Here is a 21530-nt window from a genome sequence, read left to right on the forward strand (position 1 = left end):
ATAGGCACCAAACTGAAAATCAAGACAGGGTTTTCATGCCATGAAAAATTAGTATGTGTCACATGGGTTTTGCTCAGAGTGCAGACAAGCAGTTGCATTCCAGCAGTTTCAGCTACTTTGTGCCTCAGTACACTTGAGAAAGGTATAGGAGGTTCCTACCTGCAGACAGTGTAGCAGAGGGCTCCGCTGCTCCCAGCCCCAAGCAGAGCACAAAGTACATTGGCCCTATGTGCAGGAGAAATGCCTGGCAGCAGACGGAGGGCTAGGGAGGTCAACATGGTAAAGAGAGGGTATCCTGGGGGGTGGGCCACCTGATGAAACAGAGAGCAAACAGAAAATGCAGCTTAAAAAATAGATGGGACAAAAGTCTAAAAGTGGACTGATCTACCTATCAACCTTCCCACGCTTTTACTAAAGGGCAGCCCCCGGTTTGTGAGTTATGGCTTCATACTATTCACCATATCACTTCTGTACACACACACACACACACACACACACACACACACACACCTCTCCTCCTCCCCCTCCCGATCACCCTCCAAAACCCTGATCTCCTGTCTCCTTGCCTTCCCAGCAATTAGGAACTAAGTCCCCTCAGGAGCGATAAGGGGCTGAGCTATTAAAGGCTGTCTCACTCCTACTGGCCTGATAACACACACAGTCACGGCAGGCTAAGAAAACGTAACACACTCTAGAGCAAGGAGATGTCTGAGAGTGGGCAGGGAGGGAGGGGGAGGAGAGTAACGGGGAAAGAGAGGAAAAAAGAGCACTGTATAAAATAGGAAACCCTCAAGCAGGGTGGGAGAGTATCATCTATTGAGTATAATATGGCAGCTGTGCTGTGCTTTTTATTAGAGATGTACCAATCAGTGTTTTGGGGGCCGATACTGATCGTTTTTCAGTCTGACTGGTCGAACTGAAATGCACTTTACTGTGTGGGATCAAACGTGTAAAATGCTGTGGAACTCTGAGAGAGCCTGCAAATTCCTGTGCAGAACTTAACTGTGGAGTGGAAACAGGACTGTAAAGGGCTGCTTATCCATCACAAAAAAAACTACAGCACTACATACCTTTAGCTGCTGCTGTATTTTTGGACGTGGTTAGATAAATGTGGTCTGCTGTTTGCTGTTTTGTGTGGTCAGTGGTCTTTGTTAGCTCTGCTGTGTTCTGATACTCAGTCGCTGAGTGATGTATTCTGGAGGAGGGTATTCGGTTAGTGGTGTTAATAGTCCCAACAAGGCACATTAGGCACATTCTACAAATATATTTTCATAAAAAATGGAAAACTAAATTACATACATATATATTTCAGCACACAGAGTTTAGTAGGTGGTTGGTGTGGCGCAACAGATAACACCACTACCTGCCAGTGAGCTACCATACCGTGTGGGAGACTGGGGTTCGATTCCAGGTCTGGGTGACTATCCTGCGCTACACCAATAAGAGTCCTTGGGCAAGACTCCTAACACTACATTGGCCCACCTCTGTAATACGAGTAACCTTGTAAGTCGCTCTGGATAAGAGCGTCAGCTAAATGCCTTAAATGTAATGTAAATGTAGTACAACACAGGTTTTAATGTGCTGCTGTAGCCGTGAACTAGCTGCGTAGTTCCAACTAGCGGTTGAACAAGGAACTGCAGTGTCCGGTAACTGAGGAGTCACGCACAGAGCTGCTGTAATCCTTAATCCTTCAATAAATATCGGACGGCCGCATATTTTGCCTAAAATGAGGCCATACTGATAAATAGTCATTTTTTCATATCTAAATTATATGACAATTATTTCTATAATCTTGTTCTCTCAATTTGCATGTCAAAGTACCACCAATAGCATTCAGTTAGTAGAACAAGCAATTCCTCCTTTCTAAAGCACTAACTAAACAACGAAAGCCATATTGCCACCTATATTATTACCTAAACAGCACATAGATTATTTAATAATCAATTTGGTCAACTAATTCTTGCCTAACATTCGCCTAGAATTCAAAGTGAATAATTAGAGAGAAAGGAGAAATACAGCAGGACTGGCCGAGAAAACGAGAGAGTAAAGCCATGAAAGAGAGAGAGAGGACAGAGAGAGGACAGAAGAAACAGAGACAGTATGGCAAACAGATGGTAGGGTCAGATGCTATGCCAACAAGGTGAGCATGAGGTGGAAATGGAGGTTTGTGTGTGTGTGTGTGTCATTGTGTGTGTCTACGTTGTGTGTAGCAGGAATGCTTGCACTTGTACAGTGCAGATATATGACATCATGCAGGGCACGTGTGTCGCGAGAATGCATGCCGAAGGAGAGGAGGTGTTATTGTGCCGGTGCGTGTGTGGTACATTAACAGACGTGCAGAACACACAGCTCGAGAGCCCTGCCGCGGGGAGCTTTAAGGCAGAATGGATCCGGGGCTCCAGGGAGCAAGAGGGGAGGGCCGCCGGCCTTCTGCCCTGGAGAGACCCCTCCAACCCTGGGGAGAGCCGGCAGGCAAGCAGGCCACACGGACAGAGGGAGGGATTACTGGCATACTGACACTGCCACAGCCTCCCTAAAAGGATCATGGCGGCGTAATAAACTTTATTAAATAATAAAACTTATTATAACTGGTAACCCGATTTAGTTCATTCTTTGCGGCTTACACAGGCGCACACACATACACGCACAAAAAGAAGAGGGGTTGGAGTATAATAAGCCTTATACCGTACATAAGGCAAAGCCTACAAAAGCCATTGCCTTACCATTCAGTCTAATTGGATTTGAAGAACAGGGTTGCAAATTATAGCATTCTCTAGCCCTAACTTAGTCAAAAGAAGTGCATAGAAAAGAGGGTGAGGGGAAAAAAACCTGTAGCCTGAAAAGTAAATTAATCAGCTTTTTTTCTCCCCCATACTTAATTAAACTTCCTTAATGCCTATAAGAGTTAATGAGTGAATTGATTAAACAATACAGCTAATGCTTACCCCCAGCTCACAAGCAGCGGTGATCAGCTCTCCTGTGGTAGAAAAACAGAGAGGGAAATTAATGTAAACCCAATAATTATTATTAAGAGACAAGTCCGCTCCCGAAAGTTTTCCCAAATCAAATACTTGCACTGGGGTTTTGCATTAATTTGCCTGGATCAAAACCTGCAAATCTTCCCAGTGTGACATTTCCTAAGCGACACGCTCATTCTCTTCCATCGCGTGCCGCTCCCCTGATCCCCATGCAGGCGCTCACACACACACACACACACACACATACAGACAAGTGCATTCAGTGTTTCCATACTCCCCAGTTTAAAACAGAGCACACTGCTCATGTTCAATATGCACACACACACTCCCTCACTCGCTCACTCTCTCGCTCTTTCGTTTTTACACACACACACACACAATACACACTCCATTATCCAAAAACAGAATGATCAACACACCCTCCCAGCCCCAGAGCCTCTACCCAAACCCACACACATAGGGTACACGTGCTGCCACAAACACTCTCCTAGTGCCTGTGATCTTTCCAAGTCTTTCAAATTCCCACTCCTATCTTCCTCCAAGCCTCTCTTGATTCACCTCATTGTCTTTCCTTCTCTTTCTCAAAGGCATACACACAGACATCAGGTAAAATCAGCCTCAAAAACGAACAATCCTAAAGACCTTGCGGTAAAGAAGCCCAAAGGAGTGCAAGAGCACAACTGATTGTTGACTCATTGCTGCACGTTCTCTCAAGCTGTAGTTTGCATGCGCTGCTTTATCTGCTATTTTCTTCCGTCTTGACAAATTAACTTGTTACCTGTTTCCTGGCAACAGCTAGTCATCAGGCTGAGCATGGTAATTAACATCAAACTGTGCCATCTATTGGACAGAGCAGGTGGTGCCTTACGCAAGCGTATGTGTAGAAGTATCAAACACATGAAAATGATCCACCAAGCACCCTTTCTGAGAACGGTCACAGACCTCCAGAGCAAATCTGACTGTAATAACTCAGTAAGGCCCATCATTATTTTATTAAACACTACTTTATTATCTGAAACTAATGGAATTATGTTAAAAGATTTTTAAAGATTTTTTAGAACGTTTTCCAATATTTTTGGAATAAGTAGTTTTTCTAAATAAACACACACACACACAACAATGTCTTTGCATCTTTAAACATGCCACACAGTAGATTTAATTCCTACTACTACTATTTAATATAGGTTAAATTAAACAAACACACAGTAATTGTGCACTGAAATGTGTAGAGGATGTGTCTTTGAAAAGACTGTGAAGTATTTTCACTTAAACGGAATTATGTCATTTGACCAGGTGGGGTCCAAACTTTTGCCCATGACTATACCTGAGTAAACTTGAAGACCCCCCCACCCCCCCAAAAAAAACAGATTTAGAAATCCTTTATATATTTATAACGGAATACTTAATATATTAATAAAAGACTATGACAAAGCAACTGAAATTCAAACATGTAAACTTCTTAGTTTACATGCACATTACTTAACTTCTTAGTTTACATTTTTTCATTCAAACTACTGTCCTGAGTCGTCCTGGCTAAAGGCTTACTATTTGTAAACAGAATGAAACTCGAGATATGGTAAAAATCAGAGAAATGCTGTCTGATGCAACACTGCCTAACCGCTGGAAAATCCTATAAACTATGTTTTCTGATGCAACCTTAAATGTTCAGTGCATCACTGAATTCTGAAATCGTTAGCTGGCAGTTCCAACATTTCACTGGCGGTTGTCTGTTTTGTTGTCACGTTGGAACTCCTATCTGTGCATACAGACCCCTCACTCTTCAGTGCAGGAATTTTCTTTGCTTTCACTCTTCTGTTTAGAACAACCATGAACACAGACACATCAACTCACACATGGTGAGGTCAGGCCTACCACCGCTCCAAGTGTATGGCTTTCCTTTTAATCTAATTTTGTCATGTTATGTACACCGGCAGGTAAAGTTATCACACTTTTTTTTCAGCCATGCGTTGCTGTGTGTCTGGAGCAGCAAAGCCGGGCCTGGTCGTGAGGAGCGGGTTCTGAAAAAAAGCAAAGTGGGGGAAATGCAGCGAAAGCGGGGCAGCAGTGGAAGGAGCCAAGTGTCTTTGTGATAGCAGAGCACTGGGCACCCACAGCAGCCTTTCTGCCCCTTAATCCCCATCATTTCCACACTCGCATTCCTAGACAACAGCGGTCCCGTGGGGCGCCCGCTCAGCCTCTCCAGGGCGCAGCACACCTAAAGGGATTAGGGCTGCGAGACTGAGACCTGGAGAATTTCTGCCGAGTATTCAGCTGGCTCTATCGCACCAACATCCTGCACTGTCCCTAAACGCCACGCTCAGGGGCTACGCCGTTTTCTTCCCCCCTTTCCAAAAACACCCCTTATACCAACACCCTCCCCTCCACTGCCACCCTGGATTCAAGGCAGAGAAAAAAAGCTAACAGGACAGCTTTTCAGCCACTTGGATGTCCCTCCTGACACTTTCCTTTTTGACCCAGCAAGTTGAAAAGAAGCTTTTTTTCCCTTCAATAAAAGCAAAGGCCCAAGCATATTTTTGTGTTTACACTATGTAAGTCAGGTCTCTGTCAGCCAATACAACAGTGGACAACAAAATACATGGGGGCACTAACCTACAGCGGGCTCTCTTTACAAGCAGCTTTCTAAGTGAGAAAGACATGCCTTCTAAAAGGCTGGTTACCATGAACTGCTGGAAGTTTATAAGACTGTCTTGCCACAAGATCTGCAATTCTTTTAATATATGAAATAAAATTCTTCTACGGATTCTATATGCATCTGCAACATTGGATAAGATACATTAAGCACATAAAATGTGCCAAAGCATGTTTCCAAAGCTCAAAGCTATTGATTTAAGTGTGTTAGTTTATAAGATAAAGGGGAAATGTTCTTTAAAATAGAATTTCATTTAAAATAGAATTTTTTTATCTTTTTTTTACTAGTACACAACCGTTTCCACATGTCCGTATTGATCAACATGACATTTGCATCTTACTAAATATATGCTTTATCAAAAGTTTATGATTTGTGTGCATTCCTCAGTTTCACTTACCACCCCGTCACACTAGCTAAACAAAAAATTCTCACATTCTTTTACACTACTGAAAAAATTATATTTATCTGTTGCCTTTTCACATTAGATAGAATCCATCAAAGCTCAAGCCAACCACTATCTTATAATGTTTCACACGATGGGAGAATACAGATAGAGGGATCTTTGACCATTCCTCTTTGCACAATCTCTCTAAATCATCCAGCGACTTGGGTCCTCTCCTCTGCACTCTCCTCCTCAGCTCACCCCACAGGTTTTCAATGGGGTTGAGGTCTGGGGACTGAGATGGCCATGGGAGGAGCTTGATTCTGTGTGTGGTGAACCAGTTCTGTGTAGATTTGGCCATATGTTTTGGGTCATTATCTTGCTGAAAGACCCAGTGACTACCCATCTTCAGCTTTTGGGCAGAAGCCACCAGATTTTGTTTTAAAATGTCCTGGTATTTCAAAGCATTCATGATGCCATGCACCCTAACAAGGTTCCCAGGGCCTTTGGAAGAGAAACAGGCCCACAGCATCACTGATCCTCCCCCATATTTCACAGTGGGCATGAGGTGCTTTTCTGCATACTCAGCTCTTGTGTTACGCCAGACCCACTTAAAGCATTTGTTGCCAAAAAGCTCTATCTTAGTTTCATCTGACCAAAGCACACAGTCCCAGTGGAAGTTCCAGTACTGCTTAGCAAACTCCAAACGTTTGCATTTATGATTGTGAGTGAGAAAAGTTTTTTTCCGTGCATGCCTCCCAAACAGCTTGTTGGCATGCAGATAGCGCCTGATGGTTGTTTTGGAGACTTTATGACCCCAAGAAGCTACCATTTGTTGCAATTCTGCAACAGTGAGCTTTGGAGACCTTTTTATTTCTCTTATCATCCTCCTCACTGTGCGGGGTGGCAAAATAAACTTGCATCCTCATCCAGGCTTGTTTACCACTGTTCCAGTTGTTTTAAACTTCTTAATAATTCCTCTGACAGTAGATATGGACAGGTGTAGGTGAGTGGCTATTTTCTTGTAGCCATTGCCTGACTTGTGGAGGTCAACACACATCTGCCTTACTTGAATGGTATGTTCCTTTGTCTTTTCCATGTTGAAGAGAAATGGCATCTGTGTCACGTCATATTTATACCCCAGGGTAACAGGAAGTTGTGAATTACTAATTAAATGTTCCTACATACTCTGATCAACTTTGTAAACTACTGTAGAATTGACAGAAATACTTTAATTACATTTATTTCCTAAGAAATGTTAGGGGTGCCAATAATTGTGGAACAGGTGATTTTATGAAGAATAATTATTTCTTAGTCAGGGATTTTTTTTTCCCCTTAAAATTCACTTGAGTTAAAGGTTGGATTTTACTCTTTTTTCCATCGTGGTCCTATATTATTTAGAAAAAAACTCAATTTATTAGACACATCTTAACCAGGGGTGCCAATAATTATGGAGGGCACTGTATATATGTATATATATATATATATATATATATAGCCAATATATTTAAATATTTTACACTATTAACACAATATTTCAACTTCACCACATGAAGACCTGCGACCATTAAGGATGAAATTTACCACCGGGTCACATACCACCCCAAAATGTCTTGTGGGATGCCTTAAGCTATAGGACTCTTCAAAATACAAACCTTCTTTTTTAACCATTCTTGAGCTGATCTACTTGTATGCTTTGGGTCATTGCCTTGTTGCATCTCTCAACATCTCTTTAGCTAGAGGTCACTGACTGTTGCTCTTCCATTCTCCTGTAAAAATGTTCTGATGCACCTTTGAATTCATTGTTCTCCGTCCGGACCCAGAGAGAGCAAAGCAAGCTCGAACCATGATGCACCTCCATCATGCTTTGGAGATGAGAAGAGGTTTTGGTGTTGGTGTGCTGTGTTCATTTTCCTCCTCACTTAAAGTTGTTTGCATTTGTGCTACAAAGTTCTTCTTTTTTTTTTCAAAGATGCATTGTAGACCACCCAGGTGGTCTTTGGTAAAATTGAGATGTATTGATTTTGGACAGGTTAGTGTCGTCCATCCATGAACACCATTCTCATTCAGTGTTTCTCCAGTAGTGGATCCATGTGCATTTTTTTTTCTTCTGTAGGTCTTTTCCTGTTACCATTCATATCTTTCACACTTATCTAAGGATTGACAGGCATGTTCTTGAAGTGGTCTTATCAGGATGCCCACTCCTAGAGAGAAGTGCAACAATCCTGAATTTCCTCAATGTGTAGTCGATATGTCTGACTGTGGATTGATGTAGACTCATGTGTTTAGAATGGCTTACACTACCTAAACCATTTCTAAACATATTACAGATATAACAGACTCTGGCTCTCTGTAATGTTTCACGCAGAGTGACTTTTAAAGCATTTGCAGCTGCAGTTCTAGAATATGTGAAAATTACATAGCCTAAACTCTACAGCAAAGTTGTGTTGATTACCACAAACTGCAGATTTTTGGTTGTTTTAAGTGCTGTATGATGTGGAAGGACTAATCATTGGCTGGATTTAATGAACCAGTAGAACTGATGCTGATTGCAGTGCCACTGTCAAAAATGATTGTTCTATGTCGAACATGTGCTTGGGCACACTCATACTAACTAGAGACCAACAAACCCTTAACAAATCCCACCAGTGGAATCATACTTGCATATTTAAAAGACATTTTGTCAATTGACTCCTACAAAAGTAGATCACACAGATGATCACTTACTTTTTCTAGCCTGCACTGTAGATGTTAACTCAATAATCAATAAAACACAAACACAATAAAAAACGTTCATTAATGGTTAGTTAAACAGATTTAAATAGTTAGTATTTTGTTATATTGTGATACACTATATGCTTTTTCTGATCATACTGTGGACATCATCAGTGCTTAAAGAACATTGTACAGCTGCATGTTTTAATACAAAGAACATCATTAGTCCTGTTTATTTGGAGGAAGTGCAACAAACATTGAATAAAAATAGTATTTGGACAGCAGCCACAACTGGTGCACTGGTGCATCTGCTGGTCAAAATACACTGATGAAGAATGTGTATCACGAAAGTATTTTTAAATATTCTGATATAACATTTTCACCCTAGTATCAAGCCATCTCTATCATCCACACTTTAAATGGTCTACAGTTCAGCAGCACACCAGTTAGAATCAGACCTGTCCTGTGGTGTAGGGCACTGACTGGATCTCTAGCCGTCTATCTAAGCTAAGTCATGCTTAGTCAGCAGCCTACAAAGCCAGTGGTACAGAACAGATTTAATTTCAGCTTTCTGTCCCTCCAACAATAAAAACACTCAATTTTAATCCCTCAGATTTGGGATTATCATCCAAACTTGTATCAGTGGACCTTCAGTCACACAGAATCAAAAAGAATCAAACAGAATGCTAACCAGATCCTCTGTCCTAGTTCAGAGCCCCATTTAACATTTGCACTTAGAGCAATGATTTTGATTAAATGATCAGCGAATGGCGACACCCTGTCCTCTGTAATGCAGGGAATTCCCTGGACTTCACAACAATACTACATATACTTCCTGACATGACTCTGTATACTGAGATTTCATGACCAAGGTAAACAAACAAGTTTACAGTCATTATCTCACAACATTTAAAACACATTTTCACTGTATGCACCAGCGGCAGCAGATTTTTAAAAACTGCTATCCACATACAAGACAGGACAACCACTGGACATGAATTTGGCCTCTGTCTTACACCTGAAAACACACAAGTAATCAAACACACACAGTGACAGTGAACACACATGCCTGGAGTGGCGGGCCTCCGGGAAGCACAGAGGGTTTGCTCAAGGGCCCAACAGTGTTTATCGAACCCACAACCCTGTCATCAATAGCCTGGTGCTCTACCAACTGAGCCACCACTGTCCAATACTACCTATGGTTAATACAATTGCTGCAATCCATCCAATTAAAACAGAATTAATTACATTTTTGTAATGAAATACGCAGCTGGTAAATATTCTTTAAACACTGAGAATAACCACAATATGCTTAGGAAAAATATTCAAATATCAAAATGTATCACAATATAATAAAATACTGTCATGGTGTAATAAAATAAACAAATACATCTTTACCCACACATTGCTCTCTGTTGTACCACGGGGACCAGACATCATTAAACACACATTAAATGCACTGTGATTAGTCTCTCGAGCAATTTTAGGTAACAGGCCGCTTCCGAGTGCGGTCCTCTCCATAGGCCGCAGTAAGGGCGCACAGAGGGCGCCAGTGGGACCCCATTGATACTGAAACAGAGAAATGGGACACCCTACGGCCTCGTAGTCTTCGTATGCACACGCAAATGTGGACTCCATGCTAGCAAGTGCGCTTTTGGGAAAGGGTTTATGAGAGTACAGCGCCATTCGCCCTTTTCATTCAACGCATCATGAACGAGCGGCTTCAGCGCGCTGTGGAGAGCGGCGCTCTGATTGGCTGTGAATGTATACAAACGCACGTGACAGCCGTAGCCTACCTGAGTCTCCACCGGGGACTGTGCGCTGGACAGCAGGCAGGTACAGCGCTGAAACACCGGCTACTGTAGCTCCAGTCAATGTCCACGACCATCTGTCCGCCGACATCTCAGCCGTTTAAACTAGCTACCATTAATATGCGTTGACTATTTTCTACCGACTCTAGTCCCATTCATACTGCAGATCATTCTGGCTATGGCTATTAGCTAGCTAGCTACCTTTCTGGCCAGCAAAGGGAAATTTTGTACCAAAATGCGGCACAGCAGCAAGCTAAGAGCAAGCAAGACTGCTGCTGCTGCTGCTGCAAACAGGACAGTGTTAGCATCCAGCTAAACCCTCCCAAAACTGTGGAAACTTGAGCTGCAAAACCGCGGTGCCTTATTTCCCCTGGGTTCCGTTCATAATCTCCAGATTAGTGTTTCCGCGGTTGGACCGTCCCTCCCAGACCGCAGGTTTGTGTGCTGATTTCAGAGATCACTGCGCTAGCATGCTGGAGTTTGGGCTAATTCCGCTTCCTGCTTTGGCCGGCACTGGCGTAAACGGAGCGTCTGTGAGGAACAGCAGGAAGCGGGAGTGTGCTCAGTGACTCGAGGGGGTTAGCGGGAGGCGGTGTCCCTTTGTTTTGAAAAGGGCAGCACGAAAAAAGTACGAAATGTGGTCTGATCAGTGAGATATAGTTTCACTAGAATTTCCTTGTTTCCCGACAAACACATTAATAGCATTGTAAGCTGTGCTGACTGTGCTACCTTTTGGAGAATTTTGGAGCAAATTAATGAGTCTAATATTAACTAACCATATATTAACTTACCTCTCTTATTCTGCCATATATTTAGACGTATTAATTCATCAATTAATTAAAATTAATTCCCCCCCCCCCCCCATAAAATTAAATTAAAATCTTATGTGGATATAAAATATACAACTATGCCCTAAAGTGAGGCTATAGTCATAAACATAGGGAAGGACCAAATCTACCTTTGCTATTAATTTAATAATAATTAAATTAACTTTCTGGGACAAATGGGAACATGAATGTATCCTAAAATTAAATCAAGAAAATATCAAGAAAATATTTTTATTTAGCTGCGGAAGTTATGTGTGAAACTGCGCCCTGCCATGCAACTGTGTTAATGAACATAAATGCACAAACATTTACTCATTTACCAAAACTCAAGTGTCTCTTATGTAAAATATTTTTTAAAGGCAATTTATAAAAAAAAACATTTTTATTTTCATGCCAAAAATAATTATACAATACATCAATAAAATAAAAGAACTATTAAAGGTCAGATAACATCAAACAGATCTGTGTTTATGTAGCTGTTGATGTAGCTGTAGGTACATGTAGACCAATAGCAGCAGTGAGAAGGCGGTACTTACAGAGGTGTTTAAAGCTGTAAAAACCCGCACACAGAATGACGATAGAAACAAACGTTGACGTGAAATCAGTCCCAAATCCCGATAATCCCAATTTTAGGGAACATTCTAGGATTTTATTTTTTTCATTTTCACTATTTGCCTTCTTAACCTGCCTTCTTGAGATAAGATTAGGTGGCTAGTGTTATCTATCTGGATCAAACACTGACTGACAAGGAGTGAACTGAAGTTAATGCCACTATTACTTGAGGTTCTGTTAAATTGTAGAAATATGGCCGCTGCATCAGTCTCGATGTGTTAAAATACCGATCTGTTAAGTTAGCCTTGGTTTTTGAATTTTAAATGTGTGATTGCAGATGTTGCTTCCAACACACAGCTCCCTACTAGCACTGGGTCTTTACCTTAATATATTAATAAAAATTGGTCATCAGCTCACAGTAGCAGGTTAGCTAGTTTTAGCCAATGTTTTCTATAAAGCATTTGTGTGTTGAATTGCTAGTTTCTGGATAAGGTGTATTTTCAGGTATTATCAAATCTCTGTCAGCAAACTATAAGATACCTCATTTTGCCCAACTAACAAGCTGTTCTGTTACTGACAGCACCTTACTTTGGCTGTTGCTTACACCAATAAGCTTTAACATTTATTTTTAGTCAAAAGTCTATCTCAGATAGAGAAGAATATGTCCTTATACAAATATCTATAGATAGATGCAACATATGTTGAAAGGTTCATACACTACCTTATTACTTCAATAAGTAAAAGAGCTTTTATTTGAGCTTTTCTTTATAGGAGATTCCTTAATTTTTAACTAATGTGTTTGTATAAACTTTGTATTATGTATAAATTTTCCAAAATATGATGATTTTTTGTGGGTATTTTCCAATGATAGCATGTAGACATACTGAATGCTAAATGCATACTAAATGCATGCACCAAATGGTGGCCAATGGCAAAATGTACATATCAGGACTATATCAGGTTTTTAAGGATTCACAATGGTATCAAAATCATATCAATTTTATATATTAAAAATATCTTTAAAATATTTGATTACATTTATTGTATGGAGGAAAAGCAGAAAGTTCAGCGTAAGTAGATGTGTACGTAAAAAAATATTGGACATCGCCCCTTAACTCCCGTACCAGGTTTGCCTCACTTTCTGGAATGTAGTGACGAAACAGTATCTCCTATGCAAGGATAATTCATCACCCAACCACTGGCTGTCTGTAACTAAAAGCTCATGGCTTGAAGGCTGAACGGGACAGGCCATGTGCTGGCCTGACCTACATCCATGAGCAGTGTGTGGAGTACACTTAATGCACAATTAGCTGTGCTAACATTCTTTTTGGCGTTGCTCACAGAAGGTGGGTGTGCTATGTGGACCCTTCAATGCCACCTAAGTGGTGAGGTTCACAAGTTGAAGGGTTCCCCTCATAAAAATGTCACGCTAGACTGATTGGTAATCCTGCTGTATCTTAAACGAGTCTGATCCTTGCCTAAATTGAAAGCTTGGAGAGGTAGAGATGTGTCAGCACCTCAGAATTTCTAATCCCCACTCCCTCTCTCCCTCTCTCCTTCTCTCTCTCTCTCTCTCTCTCTCTCTCTCTATCTCTCTCTCTCTCCTTCTCACTACCATCCTCACTGTCTAATCACCGTTTAAGCCCCCTACTCTACCAAACACACACACTCTCTTTCTCTCTCTCTGTCACTCACACACATAGCCTGCACATCTCCACACTTCCTTGTGAACTGCAAAAGGTTTTATATATATAGACATATATTGTAGTATATTTTGATGTATCGAAGCAGTAATATTTCAATAAATATATATCATATATTTTAGATAAAACCATACCAAGGGCCCCGTTCCACATTTTTCTCGTATTTTATTTTTTCCCCAAGGACTAAGGCAGACCTACGGTTTTCCATCATAGTGATGGACCATTTAGTTATTCAAGAGTCCATTGCCTTTACTAAAGTGCCAGTTTATATATAGGCTTACAGAGAGAAAAGCTATGGTAAACAAATCATAAAAAATGATCATGGATAGAAAAAGGAGACACTGTTACTTATTAATTCCCTGCTGACACATTTCTGCTACGCAAGACATTCTGAAAACAAGACATTTGCACATTCGATATCCCAAGGCAATGTGTGCAATAAACAAATCATCTAACACATTGTAGAAGAGGACAAGTATTAGGATTCTTGAGAAAAGTTGCCTTAGGAGGGATTGTAAGCACAGAACTTTACCCTTCAGCAAGAGCACTGCAAGATAGGACATGACCTAATGGTTTCATTGTACTCTTTTTTGCTTCTCTCCATTATTTTCTCCTAACCATGACTCAGAGCTGGCATAGCAACATAGAAGGCCTGAAACAGCTTTGAAGACAAGAAACAGCCAGAGCCCACTCCATATTTCAGATAGGCCTAAATATCGAAATATTGCCCAGGTTCTTTTCATTATTATTATTTTGATACCCCCATAAATTCACCCACTCAGTGCATTAATGAAAGCAGGCTTAAGTTCTTCTAAAGCAGAAATGACTGCCACTCGTTGCGGCATGTTTGATCAGATGGTGTGTTGCTTACTATCTGCTTACTGACTGTAGACTTCCAATATGTTTTAATCTGAACTTTAAGAGCCCGGCAAACAAGTGGATTGTCAGTAAAGCCCCAAATCTGTTGAGAGAAAAGCCCTGTGGCGATTTGTAGTCGCTACATAAATATGTGCACAGTATTCAAAGGTTTCCATATGAAACTGCTCACTGGTACGCGGTATCTGCAGCAATGCTCTTAGCGTAGTGTACTTAAGCGGAGATCGCCGCCGTGCCGGTATTACCGAACCTGTCTGTCACTAGCAGCACTGCACAAAGAACTTATCAAGAGTATTACTAGATGAGGTCTTTTCACAAAGCTCCAGCACAGTTGGTCCTCATGTTAAAGCTGCATTTTTGGAGACTTGGTATTTTTCTGCTCCTGGACTCCCCCTACAGTTTGGGAGTGTAATTGACTTTTTAGAGTAAATTGTTGCAGTCCAATAAAAAACAGTGACTTTACAGGAAAAGGCAAAAAATGTTCTAAACGTTGAATGGAATTCAAATGATGGAGAAAACTTTAAATGGAAATAATGGAAATAATTAATTGGACAGCAAGGATAAACAAATTGCAATATAAGTGGCCCCTCAAATACAGATCTAAATATGCATATTTTGACAAGCTGATGGAAACAGAACCAGGAGCTAAAGTGACTGAACCATGTAAAAAAAAAAAGACAAAACAAAATTGTACACAAATATGACTTGAGTTACGGCTCCACCAAAGTTAAATAGTGCAGTAGCAGACTTCCAAGCCCGGGGTGGCAAAGACAGAGACGCTATTCTCCCCTTTTCAAGTCAGTCTACCATCAAAATGATTTTAAAGCCATTATTTGAAGGTAAAATTGCTACATAATGTTGCTTTAAATGTAGCGCATCTCAGGTTTAAGGTCATTGATTTGATTTTAGCCTTTATTTCGGAACATAAAAGACCCTGCTCGTTTTTGTCTGTTGGCTCCCAGCACAGAAGGATGCAAACCGGACCTGACGCATTTATTAACTAAGAGATGCATTTTGATCACCTTTGAGGCCTGTTTACCTCTTTGTGCTTTTTAAAACAGCCTCCAATTAAAACCATTAGAGATTAGGACAATCATGATCAATATTCTGCAATGGGGCTTTGGAGCATGGGCAGCAACAAAAGCAAGGCCCAGTTGGAATTGCCTTGAGCAGAACACCGAATGGAGGCCAATTAAAATAAGAGGATTCAATTTAGCCAAAGCAACAGGAACCTAAAGATAATGCATGTATCTAAAATTGCATTCTCTTGATTGGACTCTATCATGTTTGTTATGCCATTTTGGGAAGCGACGTGGTGCTGAGAAAGTTGGTGCAAACCGCCTTTTTGAACCGACTGCATTTAATCTAAGAGTCTAAGAGACTAAGAGAAGAGGGCTTGCTTTCCATAGCCAGGACACATTATTCTGGAATAGGATCTGGATACATTTGGACTGGCTGAATAGCGGTACAGTGAAATCATCTGAGTGAATGGTCCTCTCCCCAGATAAGCTCGTCTATGGTCCAAGCAAATACAATGAACTTTAATGACTTCAGTGAAAGGGAGAATTAAAAATATTACATTACGACTGTATTTTGCGCTGAAAGCTTGCTGTCGCGCAGAGCGAGAAAGAGAGAGAGAGAGAGATGGGGGGGTTGAACAAAGATTGTGTGTGAAAGAGGATGTGCGGGTGAGAGGGAGAGCGAGACAGCCCGTCACAGCATGGTCTCTATGTGGGAGCAATCCAGTTACTTAAACTGATCAAGATTTAATTAACACAACACTCGGCAATTACTCTGTAATTAAAGTCATTTGTCCTCTCGTGGAGCTGAGAGTGCCATCATGCCACTGCTTCCATGGAGCTGCAAATTAGAATGGGGGAAGACAGAGGAGGGGGAACACAAGGCAGCAACCGCAGTGTATTCATGGACGGATTGTCCGTGGTTTATCACGGAACCCTAAAAATGGAATTTCTTCACAAGATGAACCTTATTCACAGAGAATACAAGAACCATGCATGCCTTCACAATTCACACGTTACTATCCAATATTCCCAAACAACTGGAGACTGCTGTAATGCTTCTGTTACACAATTACCTTCAGCAGGCTAGACTACAATTAGCTCACAGACCTAAACTTAGTGACCAAACTGCTCAAATTAAATAGGAATGCCTGCTCTGCTCCCTGGCTATAGTGTGTTCTATTAGTTTAAGTGTCTGTGAATATATCAATCATCTCTCACATCCAGACTGAATTATTTTTGCCTTTATTCCACATTGTTGGGAGCTGTGCATTTCCACATGATGGCAGTAGGATAGAACATTAAGAGGATGTCCATAAAAGACCTGTTGACATTGTGTGTGAAATCATATCTAGCATATTTTATGATTTCCCATCTTATCTTCAGCCTTCTGTCCTCCTCTTTTGTCCTCTCCACTTGCAGTACCTACCAAAAGTGGTCCAATAAAAGGCAACTGATAAAAAGGGAAAAGGGTCATGGGCACCTGTGATCCATGAAGACCCAAACTCACAACTTACAGGACTTGTAACTAATGTCTTGGTACCAGATACCCCAGGACTCCTTCAGTGGTCTTGTGGAAACCCTGCCTCGAATGGTCAGATCTGTTGTGGTGGCACAAGTGGGACCCACTCTATATTAGGCAGGTGGTACTAATGTTATGGCTGGTGTATTCTACTTCTTCTGTCATTTTCTTAACTATTTTCTTTGTTCTCCAATTCTCACCTCTCCTCTTGCTGCTGTCCTCCTTTTCTCCTCCTTTTCTTCCCGGTTATTTTCTTTTCACCTCTCCTTCCCTGTTTCTCCCTGTTCTCTTCTCCTATCATCTTTTCTCCTTCCCTTCTCTTTTCTGTGCTCATCTTTTCTTTTTTCCTCAATACTCCTTTTTTCTTCTCTTCTCCTCTTTTCTCCTTCCTCCTCCTCTCCTCTCCTCTTCCTCCCTGTTCTCCTCTTTTCTCGCCCTTTCTCCTCCTCTCTCCTCTCCTCTCCTTCCCTCTGTTCTCCTTTTTTCTCGTCCTTTCTCCTCCTCTCTCCTCTCCTCTTTCTCCCTGTTCTCCTCTTTTCTCGTCCTTTCTCCTCCTCTCTCCTCTCCTCTTTCTCCCTGTTCTCCTCTTTTCTCGTCCTTTCTCCTCCTCTCTCCTCTCCTCTTTCTCCCTGTTCTCCTCTTTTCTCGTCCTTTCTCCTCCTCTCTCCTCTCCTTCCCTCTGTTCTCCTCTTTTCTCGTCCTTTCTCCTCCTCTCTCCTCTCCTCTCCTCTTCTTCCCTCTGTTCTCCTCCCTCCTCCTTTCTCCTCTCCTCTCCTCTTCCTCCCTGTTCTCCTCTTTTCTTATCATTTCTCCTCCTCTCTCCTCTGTTCTCTTTTCTCCTCCTTTCTCCTCTCCTCTCCTCTTTTTCCCTCTGTTCTCCTCTTTTCTCCTCTCTCCTCTCCTCTCCTCTCCTCTTCTTCCCTTTGTTCTCCTCTGTTGTCCTCTCTCCTCTCCTCTTCTTCCCTCTGTTCTCCTCTCCTCTTCTTCCCTCTGTTCTCCTCTGTTCTCCTCTCTCCTCTCCTCTCCTCTCCTCTCCTCTCCTCTTCTTCCCTCTGTTCTCCTCTTTTCTCGTCCTTTCTCCTCCTCTCTCCTCTCCTCTCTCCTCTCCTCTCCTTCCCTCTGTTCTCCTCTTTTCTCGTCCTTTCTCCTCCTCTCTCCTCTCCTCTTCTTCCCTCTGTTCTCCTCCCTCCTCCTTTCTCCTCTCCTCTCCTCTTCCTCCCTGTTCTCCTCTTTTCTTATCATTTCTCCTCCTCTCTCCTCTGTTCTCTTTTCTCCTCCTTTCTCCTCTCCTCTCCTCTTCTTCCCTCTGTTCTCCTCTTTTCTCCTCTCTCCTCTCCTCTCCTCTTCTTCCCTCTGTTCTCCTCTTTTCTCCTCTCTCCTCTCCTCTCCTCTTCTTCCCTTTGTTCTCCTCTGTTGTCCTCTCTCCTCTCCTCTTCTTCCCTCTGTTCTCCTCTCTCCTCTCCTCTTCTCTCCTCTTCTTCCCTCTGTTCTCCTCTGTTCTCCTCTCCTCTCCTCTCCTCTTCTTCCCTCTGTTCTCCTCTCTCCTCTCCTCTTCTCTCCTCTTCTTCCCTCTGTTCTCCTCTGTTCTCCTCTCCTCTCCTCTCCTCTCCTCTCCTCTTCTTCCCTCTGTTCTCCTCTGTTCTCCTCTCTCCTCTCCTCTCCTCTTCTTCCCTCTGTTCTCCTCTGTTCTCCTCTCTCCTCTCCTCTCCTCTCCTTCCCTCTGTTCTCCTCTGTTCTCCTCCTTTCTCCTCTTCTATCATCTCCTCTCCTCTCCTCTTCTTCCCTCTGTTCTCCTCTTTTCTCCTCCCTCCTCCTCCTCTCTGCTCTCCTCTCCTCTCTCTCCCCTCTCGCGCGTCATTAAGGGGGTATTTGCAGCAGTAAACAGTGACTAATTGCGGCAGACAGTAAGCGTGAGGCATTAATAGGGCGCGTGCAGCACGGGGCTCGATCCCCCGCCGCTTCAATTTGCCGCGAGATTAAAAGCGACTGCCAAGCTGCGTGAATGAGACGCGCGGGAGAAAGGGGCGCGCGCGTGGCGTGGCGTGACGCTCGAGCGTGTTTTCAACTTCATCAGTGGTCAGGGAAGGGGGAGATGAAGGGAGCGCGCGCTCACTATCTCTGGTTTACAGGCGATCACGCGCGCGAGGGTAACAGGGCGGGCACAGAGGAGCGCTGGGTGGCACCTGTAGCACGCGACCCGCCGTTCCGCTGGGGGGACACGGGGACACGAAGAGACACAAAGAGTAAAGCTTCCTAAAAGCTGAGACACCGCCAGTGCTGTTTGATTGAGGCTGCAGGAGGGGGAGTGTGTACGAACAACCACCCTGCACTGTACAGAAAACCTGCACACACACACACACACACACGCACACACACACACACAAACACAGAATAGAAACGTGCACTGTGTACTTACATGGCTACTTTCTGAGGTCAATGTGCACAACTGAAGATGTTCATTTCAAGTCTTTGCACACACAGGACATGATGGCACGTGATCAGTTCACCGTTATCCAACATTACTGTATGAAATTGTTTGATATCACAGTGTCATGCATCCCAGATAGCGAGCATATATCGGCCGCTGGCTTAATAAAGCACCACACTGATCGTTTGCCACTGATAATTGTCATGTGTACAAGATTGAACTAGTTTTTAATCTTTACAAGTTTAGAAAACTAATGCAAATATAACAAACATCTGAGAGAAAATAAATAATAACTAGATCTGATAAAAGTGATAATTGAACTGAAAATGATGTACTGATTAATTGATATAATTTATAATTCATAAAATGTACTTATAAAAAAGAATTAAATTGGTCTGTTGGTGGAAAACAAGCAATGAAAAGTAGCATTGTGTCTAAAACACTGTTGGCCAGAAAATGCTGAGCAAAATGCGGTGGACCGCCAGTGGACCGCCAGTGGACCGCCAGTTCGGCCGTTAGTGGGCCAACAGTGGTCTGCTGTCCTCGTGGTATCCGGGATAAGGCATTTGGATTGAACTATTTACCACTGTTTATGTCTTGCAATGCACACCTCCCACCTTATCTTTGATGGAGTCTCTGGGCAAGATGTTAATTCATACTGTATTAATTTTTTTACCATAATTTCAGATATTGGAAGTGGTGGATTGAGTGGATTCTCAACTCAGCGGTGAGCCTGAACATCAAGTTGTTGGTTTTACAGTGATCCTCCACCCAAAAAAAAAAAATGCAGAGGCAGAGGCATGCTCCTGGACAATTCCCATCTCCTTTGCTTTCTATGTTTTCCATCTTAGTGTTTTTGCTGTTCTCTCGCGCTCTGAATTTCTGACTGATTTTTTTAATGAAATGTTTTGCATAATTCAGTGTTTAACCTTCCCAGCATTCCTGCCTTTATCACTTCTATAACGTCTCTATAACGTCTATAACTCTATAACCGCTGTATAATAATGTATAATAAGAAGAGGTTTGATGTGAACTTGGAGCATCTCCATAACAGCAGGTCCTGAGGGGTTTCCTGGGTACCTAGCAAAGGATAACCGGTGAACCGTCAATAGGATAATGACCACGCATAGATCACTGATGCCACCCATGAAGGTCCCACATTAGAACTCACAGGACTCTGTGACAAGATCTGCTGCCTGATTCCTCAGGACACCTCCAGAGGTGTTGGGATGTGGAATCCATGCCTGAATGACTGAGCTAGTCGGATCAGGGGAGAAATGCTGCAGTATGGACCTGTTAGGAAGGGGGCAGTGAGTGTAGATAGACTGGTTTCAGATGCTGCTGATGATCTTATAAGATACTGGAATAGCGGAATTAGCAGAAGTGGCTTTCAAGTGTTCTTGAGGTTTTAACTGATGCTTTTATTTATGGAAACTCCAACTTTGCTGCATCCAAAGTGTTTATCTGAGTCAAACCAGTAAAACGTTACCAAATGAACTTAACTTAAGTTCAGGTTGAATGGACCAGCACGTTCCTTACAGTGCGCGTTTCTTACAGCCTGCTCCAACGGAAAAGACAACAACTAGGATTGGATGTCTCGCCACATCTGCAGCTTCACTTTTCTCCTGCAAGGTGGCACATCTTCCCTTTCCTCTGCGCTTTGATCCCTCAGCTACTCCCTTCTTGAGCTGGCAGGCGTCTCGCAGGCAGGCAGGCAGGAGGCAGTGAATAAAGCAACATTGTCTTCAGCTCTGCACGTCTCTCCATCTTTCTGTCTGTCGGCATGAGGTTAAACACTCCTGTGATGAGAGGCTGATTGCCATAAAGCTCTTAATATTAAGGCCAAAACAGCTGTGTGCGTGAGCCGGTTTGAGCCATCTGAATCAGAAATACAGGGGAGGCATGCGTCTCAGCAGTGTGTCTGTCAGAGTGTGTCAGCGATCAGGCAGCAGTTTGCAGGCAGCAGTTTTGCAGGCGGGGATTAAGGTTTTGTCTTTGACTTAATTACAGTAGCAGCGCCGATTCCCTGAAGAAAACCTGCCTTTGTCTGTGAATCAAAAGCTGGCC

The 21530-nt window shown here is 42.5% G+C and overlaps 1 protein-coding gene across 2 annotated transcripts in view; it reads right to left on the bottom strand.

The window, feature by feature from the left end:
* Positions 1 to 11048, bottom strand: part of tmem260 (transmembrane protein 260) — a 36994-nt gene extending 25946 nt beyond the window's left edge. The window contains exons 1-4 of one of the 2 annotated variants that reach the window (XM_072689526.1): positions 10522 to 10571; positions 2946 to 2977; positions 1071 to 1195; positions 160 to 311 (exon numbers count right to left, since the gene is read on the bottom strand). In XM_072689526.1, coding sequence (XP_072545627.1) covers positions 160 to 278 — 119 coding nt within the window. In that variant the 5' untranslated portion in view covers positions 279 to 311; positions 1071 to 1195; positions 2946 to 2977; positions 10522 to 10571. Of the gene's footprint in view, positions 1 to 159; positions 312 to 1070; positions 1196 to 2945; positions 2978 to 10521 lie in introns of both variants that reach the window. The other variant, XM_072689525.1, reaches the window with a different exon arrangement.
* Between the last annotated feature and the right edge of the window lie 10482 nt (positions 11049 to 21530).

The sequence above is a fragment of the Salminus brasiliensis genome, chromosome 10, assembly GCF_030463535.1.
Source record: "Salminus brasiliensis chromosome 10, fSalBra1.hap2, whole genome shotgun sequence".
Lineage (NCBI taxonomy): Eukaryota > Metazoa > Chordata > Actinopteri > Characiformes > Bryconidae > Salminus > Salminus brasiliensis.